The sequence below is a fragment of the Mya arenaria genome, chromosome 8, assembly GCF_026914265.1.
Source record: "Mya arenaria isolate MELC-2E11 chromosome 8, ASM2691426v1".
NCBI classification, from domain to species: domain Eukaryota; kingdom Metazoa; phylum Mollusca; class Bivalvia; order Myida; family Myidae; genus Mya; species Mya arenaria.
The window spans coordinates 34,450,013-34,458,120 of NC_069129.1; the positions used below are offsets into that span (position 1 = coordinate 34,450,013).

At 34.5% G+C, this 8,108-nt stretch overlaps 1 protein-coding gene across 1 annotated transcript; it reads left to right on the forward strand.

Moving 5' to 3' along the window:
* The first annotated feature begins 268 nt into the window (after positions 1-268).
* Positions 269-5,847, forward strand: LOC128243786 (UPF0489 protein C5orf22 homolog). Its single transcript, XM_052961727.1, has 7 exons — positions 269-372; positions 1,055-1,200; positions 1,496-1,645; positions 1,932-2,520; positions 3,329-3,432; positions 4,209-4,418; positions 5,494-5,847. The coding sequence occupies exons 1-7, from the start codon at positions 307-309 to the stop codon at positions 5,615-5,617; spliced, it is 1,389 nt and encodes a 462-aa protein (XP_052817687.1). The 5' UTR covers positions 269-306; the 3' UTR covers positions 5,618-5,847.
* Positions 5,848-8,108: the final 2,261 nt, after the last annotated feature.

Here is an 8,108-nt window from a genome sequence, read left to right on the forward strand (position 1 = left end):
GCCGCGGGTAGCCTCTACTGAGTACTGTAGTACATATTAATTTTATGGTTTACTTTTGTTCGTACTGGTTCTTTTTGATTATGTTTCATCGTGTTTTATTTATATAAACCATTTGCGTTAATGATATTTTCTTTGAAACATTGTTGTTGTGTGGCAGGTGTTCTTATTGGCTGCTGGAAAATAGTAGATTCCTTTCACATTTCGTGTTTCGTGGTAAAAGTACTTATTTGCTGCTAAGTCCCTTATTGGCTGCTGTACTTATTGGCTGCTGTTATTGGCTGCTAGCTTGCTGTCAGTCATGGAAAGATGAGAAATAAAAGAGAGAAAGAATACAAAATTTTGCCTGTAATCGTTGAAGAGGACCATCATGAGGTATTTCGACTAACGTTATATAGTATATTAAGTGATAATTAAATGTAACCATGTTGGAAACACAGGGGCAGATTGCGTTGTTTTGACACACCACGCCCCCGTCCGTTTTTTTTTATCATTTTTTTTTATCAAATTTTAGTAAGAATATGATGTGGTAACTGTAACGTGTGAAAATTGGCAAAAAAAATTATTTTTTTTATTTTATTATCTTTGTAAAGGGTGACGACTTGACCCTGAATTTCCATATTTGCCGACATGACCCTGTTTAAGAGGCCATAACTTTATCAAATCTAAACCAAACTCTACATTTTTGGACTTTCCTAGTAGAGTTAGTGTCAATCTTTAAGAAAATGTACAGTTTTAACAAAAACAAATGCAATTTCAAACCCGAATTTCCTAAAACATGTTACTCGACGAACCAACTACCCGCAAATTTCACCGAAATTTTCCGGACTAAAATGCATTATCCCGGTATTGCATCATAAATTCAACACGTGTGCTTAAGAGAAATAATATATCTATCACGATACAGGTGAAATGGAAGTCTTTACAATTACAAGAGAAGGATTGTTGTTTGTAATATGCGTGAGTTCATTGTTTTGGATTAACAACTGGCTCCCTAGCCAATTGTTTATGATTTTCTGGATTGTTTTTGATAGAACATTGTCATTGGTATCTTCAGGTACTTCCTCATATCTATCGCTCCATTGGATCCAGGCATCTACCCCTTGGGAAGCTGACATTGGTGCACTTTGATTCCCACCCTGACATGCTTATACCATTGGACATGCCAGCAGACACTGTATTTATGAAGGAGAAGCTATATGGGTTAGTAACTTCAAGTTTGTCTTTGCAAAACGACTGTTCCGTTATACCCACCACTGTTATAGAACATTCTGCAGTATATTATTATTCACTGACTGAATTCAATAACATTTAATATGCACCAAGTCAATATGATTTGAAATGCAAAAAAAATATTAAATAAAAAAAACATTAATTTATTAAAAATATTTATAAATAGAAATAAGTTTGTCGTATGTGATAAAGGTTTATTATCTACTTTTGCACTTTCATTGCCATCAGATCCTTACAACCTTTCATGTAAATCTTTTTATGCCAGTTGTTTGAGCATTGAGAACTGGATCATGCCGGCGGTTTATGCGGGGCACATCAGTCATGTGGTATGGGTAAAACCTCCATGGTGTTCCCAGATACACAACACAGTCACAGAGTTTGTGGTGGGCAAGTGTCAGCAGACTGGATGTATCAGGTACATACATGATACCAGTATATTAAACTTCTATTGAGGTATTTGGAGTGTTAAATCAATAAATGTTAATATCTGGTATAAAATGTTGATAATCATGAAAAGACAAAAGTTTTTATGGACATTACTGTTAAAATATTGCATACTTTTTGTCGTCTTCCCATGATTTCATCATCATCATCAGCAGCAGCAGCAGCAGCAGCAGCAGCAGCATCTAAATACATGTACATGTATGAGAAGGTCACAATATAATATTTGTAAATAACTTGATATGATTTTGATATTTCAGGACTAGCTGTAAGGAGAGTTATTTTGTTAGTGAAGCCCTGTATGTCCCTGAGAGCAAGCTGGATAACAAACACACACTTAAACTTACAGTGCTTACACTCACACCACAACATTGGGACCAATTGTCAAAAAGAAGAAGTGCACATGTTGAAGGAGCTGATGTATTGAACAATACAGAGTCTACATGTATGTGTAAAGTCGAAGCTGGTTGTGATAAAGGAACCTGTTGTAAAAACATGACAAATTCTAATACTGAAAAGTTAATAGGGTGTTGTAATTCTGTGATTGCTAGTGAAACTGGCTGTAGTTCTTTCAATACTGCTAAACATTCTGTCCATGTTACAAGTGAAGAACCTCAACCAAAGCGGCAAAGAGTTGACAGTGCAAACACTGAAACATGTCTAGAACAAAACCTTGAATCTGTGATAAATGCCCTGTCAGAACACATAGGAGATAGCCGTTACATACTGGATATTGACCTGGATTTCTTCTCAACGATGAATCCATTCCGAGAGATGTATGGGGAAAGAGAGTATTCCATACTTGGGGATCTCTACAAGTTCACTCAACCGCACAGTCTTGAGGACAAGGTTGAGTTTTTCATAATGTAAATTTGAGATATTCTGCAATTATAAGCATGTGATTTCCTATCATTTACATGTGCATAAATATAACATTTGTATGTTATAGCAATACTTGTGTACTGGTTAGAGACCACTTTCCAGCCAATTATGGTAAGAACACTCTGTAAAAATCTGCTGAAATGACACTGTACTGTACCAATAATTTTACCACTTAAGAAAATTGCAATTATGCAATAAAAACATCTCAAAACATACCTAGGAGTGACAACAATATATTTTATGGTATCAGTATTTTAGGGTGACTTTTTTTCCATTTTGTTCAGGGGGTAAAAATTAATTATTCGCCCGCTTGAAGAAATATGGCCCAACCATACATTACTGATAAAAATACCTTATTGTCTGAGAAAAGAAAAGAGTTTTTCTATTTAAGGAGCTATATTTAGACACAATCAAGCATTTGTATGAAAAACCATTGTAATGAAATTGCTAAACACTGGATTTACAGGGTGGGCGAATATTTGGCAAAAAAGTGATCCCTTACCAATATTTTAGAGACCGGTATGGTTCTGATAAATTTAAACATGTTTTAATTTACAAAGACTGGTAACCATGATACAAATGTAGTTTGCATTCAAAGGCAAATAGAACTGGATGTGAGAGCTAAATGCTGAGTATATAAACACATATAGTTTTAGATTTTAATACTTGTTACCTGTGTTGTTGTCAAGTTTTGTTTCAGGATTATAATGATCTATTCCATTTTGAAGAAACATTTATAAATGATATTTTTACAAACTAAAATGTATCTGTACAGGACATAGAAAAATGTGTGATAGCCAGGCAGAAGCAACTGGACAACCTCAAGTCTGTGTTCACTGCTTTCGAGAAAGACTCCAAGGCAAAAATAGTGCATGAAAGGTGAGAATGAGAATATGAATTATTAATTTAATTTTTTTTTAATGAAGCAGATATGAACTGGTGTCAAACTGACCATCCAATAGAGGCATTTTCAAGATCCAGATTTGGGATAAAATAAAGAACCTTATTTGTAATTAATAGTACTGATTAAACACATGTCACATGAAAGTTTTGTTCATATAACATTAAGTTTGGGCGTTGAGCCTCAAGTTTAGTGGGCATATAGCCTGTAGTTAAGTGGTCATTTGGCCTCAAGATTTGGTAGGCATTTGGCCTCAAGATTTGGTAGGCATTTGGCCTCAAGATTTGGTTGGCATTTAGCTTCAAGTTTTGGTTGGAATTTAGCCTCAACTTTGGTAGACATTTAGCCTAAAGTTAGTTTGGTAGGCATTTAGCCTCATGATTTGGTGGGCATTTAGCCTCAAGTTTGGCTGGCATATAGCCTCATGATTAATGGTCGGCATTTAGCCTCATGTGTTGGTTGGAATTTAGCCTCAAGTTTGGTGGGCATTTCAAGTACAGAATCTTAGTGGTATTAAACTTTGAAAATCATAAATCAATAGATGGCAGATTGATTGTTTTTTCATTTCCCAAAGTTTGTTTACAACTAAGATATTTCTTTAAGTAACAATTCACATAAATATTAGTAGCAAAATAATAATAAGATAAAACACTAAGATAATAGCAACTTTGGACTAAAATCTTTGATGAAACTGGCCCCAGCTTGCCCATGGCATACATGGCTGAGGCATCATATTCATATATTATACTATCAGAGCTGACCTTATCCATGAGCTGGTAACCAGCCTGCAATCTCAGTGGGGAACGAAAGTGGATTACCAGCTGGTGAACGAGGCTGGTTGCACGTGTGATGACTCCGAGTTACCCCACCACGTCAGTTCAATTCCCCAGATAGAGGGACTTGTGAAGTGTGCTCAAGACTTCTTGGCCTGTCTCCCTAAACCAACCATTGTCACTGTAGCAAGGTAAGGAATCCATTTGAGAAAACAACTTTGAAAATAAATTCAGAACTATTTAAGCCACTGCTTTGAAATTTGGACAATGATTACAGTTTTGCAATCACAGTAGTCCACACCTAGTCCATAACCTTTTGAACTATTTATTATCTTAGAAGCTTAGGTGATGGAAATAGGACCATGGGTACAGTTTTGCAACTCATGGATAATCTTGATTTTTTAATTATTTTCTTATATTTGAAGTTACAGAATTGAAAATTAGACCATGTGTATAGTTCTGCAATTGTCTTCCTTGAATTTCCGTTTTACCTACCTTTATACTATAAATTTCTATCATGTCATGATGTGTTTCCGATACGGATAGAAAAATCTGACCCCAGGGCATACGCGCAAGCCGGTAACAAGGCTTGCCGAGTTACCAGCCATGCAGTGTGCACGAGGGTCAGATTTTTCGAACAGGACCAGATAAAACATGATTCAAATTTTTTCTTGCATATCTAAAATTATAAATTTGTGGGCAAATTGGTTTAGAAAGCACACATTTGTACATTTCACCTAAAAGCCCATGCGACGTTGTTTTCTGATGTCATAAAGCGCAGTAATTTTAAATCACTATTGACGTCAAATAGCTCCTTTAAAATTCATGTTTTCATGATTATTTATTTTCAATTTTGATTAAAAGTCTTGCATATTTATATATTTGATTGTGCTTAATTCAAATGGCATAATATTCTTTTCATAAGCCATAACAATAAAAGAAATAAGAAGTGGGGGATTGCGTGTGACTTATCTTACATGGGGGGTGTAAGACGGATTTTTTCCAGCACTGGTCACACACATCCAGTATGCAAGAATATTGAATCTACACTACTGAAATTTGGACATTGAGTACATAGCAAATATCACAATATTTCTTGTATGATCTTGAGCATCTTTGAATGTTTTGATGTTGTTACATTGATTCATTGAGAACTGATGCCAACCTATCAATCATGTTACAGGAGATCTACATTCATCAGTAATGTGAGAATTCTCAGTAACAAGTTATCATTACAGAGACTAATCATTATACATGTTATATCAGGTCGAGTTCTGATGACTACTGCCCGCCCAACCAAGTTGACATGATACAGGAGTTGGTACTCAACATGTTAGGGGACCTCTACCATGAAATAAATGTGGATCTACAGTATGAGGATGTCGAGTAACACCACTGTTGACAATATGAAGACCCTGTTTACGAGTGTCATGTCCTATTTGGAAGAGTAATAAACAGTCATGTGACTGACAATCTAAGTAACTACACTAAAAGTTGCACATGTACCTCAGGGGTTTAAGAAGATCATAAGCATTACCTACTTCAGCCATTGATTTCTCTTCTTATACATTTTGTTTATGTTTATTGTTGCTCTTGCTGAATAAAGTATTTCTAAATGCTGATCTTGATATCTTTGAAAGAATAAAAGCGTTAACAAATAATGTGGCTGGATTTAAATTAATGACAGTACTAGCTGAAATCAGGTATAAGTTATTAATACATATGTTACTATATATACTATAGTCACACATTTGTACAGGGATTTCACGATTATTTGCATAACTCGGCAATTATCAGTTTTGCGGCCCAGGCTGAATTTCGATTATTATTTTACGGACCGTAGAACGTTCGCCCGTGAATTCAATTTTCACCTTTAAATCAATTTTGGCTACTGCAAAATAAAGTCTTGACTAAATAAATCAACTTTTATTGATCTGCTTGAACATATTTATTATTAAAATCCTAAAGGGAGGCAAACGCGAACGCAGTTTAGGAAGATATGCTAGTGTTTGATGACCAGTGTGGACCGTTAGGGCGGCATTTTTTATTCTGCGTCGACATTCAAAAAAACAAAACAAAGGAAGTGGCAAAATTGAATTTACTTGAAAATCAGTAACTGTTCATACATGTTGACATCATTAATACGAGGTATTGTATTATTTAAGTACAGTCGTTCTACTTGCTAAGTGGTAATGTTTATTGAATTGAATTCAGTTATTCAGGACGTGAACAGACAGATGTCAGTGATTCGTATTGAAAAAATCGTATTGACGTGTTGTGGAGATTCAAAGTGATCAATTGAAATTGGAATGGGAACATAAAAGTAACAACAAAATGTTGTTTGCCTGTTTGGCTCACTCTCAAAAACAAAATAATAAAAAGTAAATTTGATTTGAGAGTGAGTAAAGTTAAGTTATCGTAGTCAAGCCAGAGCGAAATGGTGCCCTAATGAAACTGTAGAAGTGTTTTCGCTATGTTATTGTCGAAAAGGGTGCATAATGCAACAAATATATGAGTCAAGAATTATAGGCCTTGCTATGCATGTTTGTATTGTCTTTTGTAATATGTGTACCAAGTTTCATTTGAATATCTTAAACTAGTGTTTTAGTTATGGACAAGATTTAAGTTTGTGCATGTGTTTTTACTCATCAATTGTTGATTTATGGGTCTTTCTACTGGCAACTGTTCCATTTAAAAAATTTGAACATTTTTTGAGCAATGGACAAGGTTCAAGTTTTTTGCACTATGCCGACAAAAGGATTTTTGTTTATAGACCCAACATGTGACATTGACCATTGACCTGGGTCATGTGGGCAATCAACCGTCTCACCATTTACGCACAAGAATATCACTTGAAGTGATTGATGCTCCCCATATGCCCATTTCCTTTGAAAGGCAGAAAATTGTAATACAATGTGCTGGTAGAAAATAAATGGTTATAACATTACACAAGTTGAAAAAACTCGAAACATGGAAATATATAGGCAGGTTTGAGAATTAAATTTTGAAGTTAATTTCAAGGAATTGAATAAAAAAGCCACAATTAAAATATTCAACATATCCAAGATATGGCCCAGACTAAATTTGATTTTCAAACACTTAAGGGGAGCTTCAGGGGAGATAACTAAAATGCACGGCATAACTTTAAAGAATAAACTTCTTAGTTGAAAATGCAAAACATTAGTATATAAAGGTAAAAAGAATTTTAGATATTCAATAAGTCAGTTGCACATTTTTTAATGATATTGTGAGCGCTAACTTTAGATTATATACTTTCGGTTTCGTTGCATTATGTAATTATTTTTTTTCATTCTAGTGGTTAAAACGGTCAAGAAGGCTTAGAGAAGCCATTTGGATATACATACAAGAAAATTAGTTCACGTCACTTAGTTATGATGGGGACTTTAAACTATGCTTATTTGATTTTAATTATTTTAGTTTTGAATTATTTTTCAAAAATTATTTCATAACTTACCATAGGTAGTGTCACCTTTTTCCCCCCAGCAATTTGTCATGTTTGAAACATGGAGAATAATCATCTTCTTTACATGTCCCTCAAACGTCGAAGATGTATTGAGGGTTCAGTGATAACTTTGAAAAAAAAAATACTGTGCTTACTTCAATGCCCATCATTCATGCTTATCAGCATCATGGGATAGTGATGTGGATTCGGACAAAATCAAGGACATCACACAATTAACTTCTATGGATTAAAATGAACATTCAATTCAAGTTTCAATATTAATAACAAGAGCTGTTGTAAGACAGCGCATTTGACTACGCTGCTTTGTCTTAGAAATGAATACAATAATGATGTAATATGTGCCTGTCAAAAGCAATAAAAAATCAAATTAAAAAAGTAAACAAGAACCGCTATATGA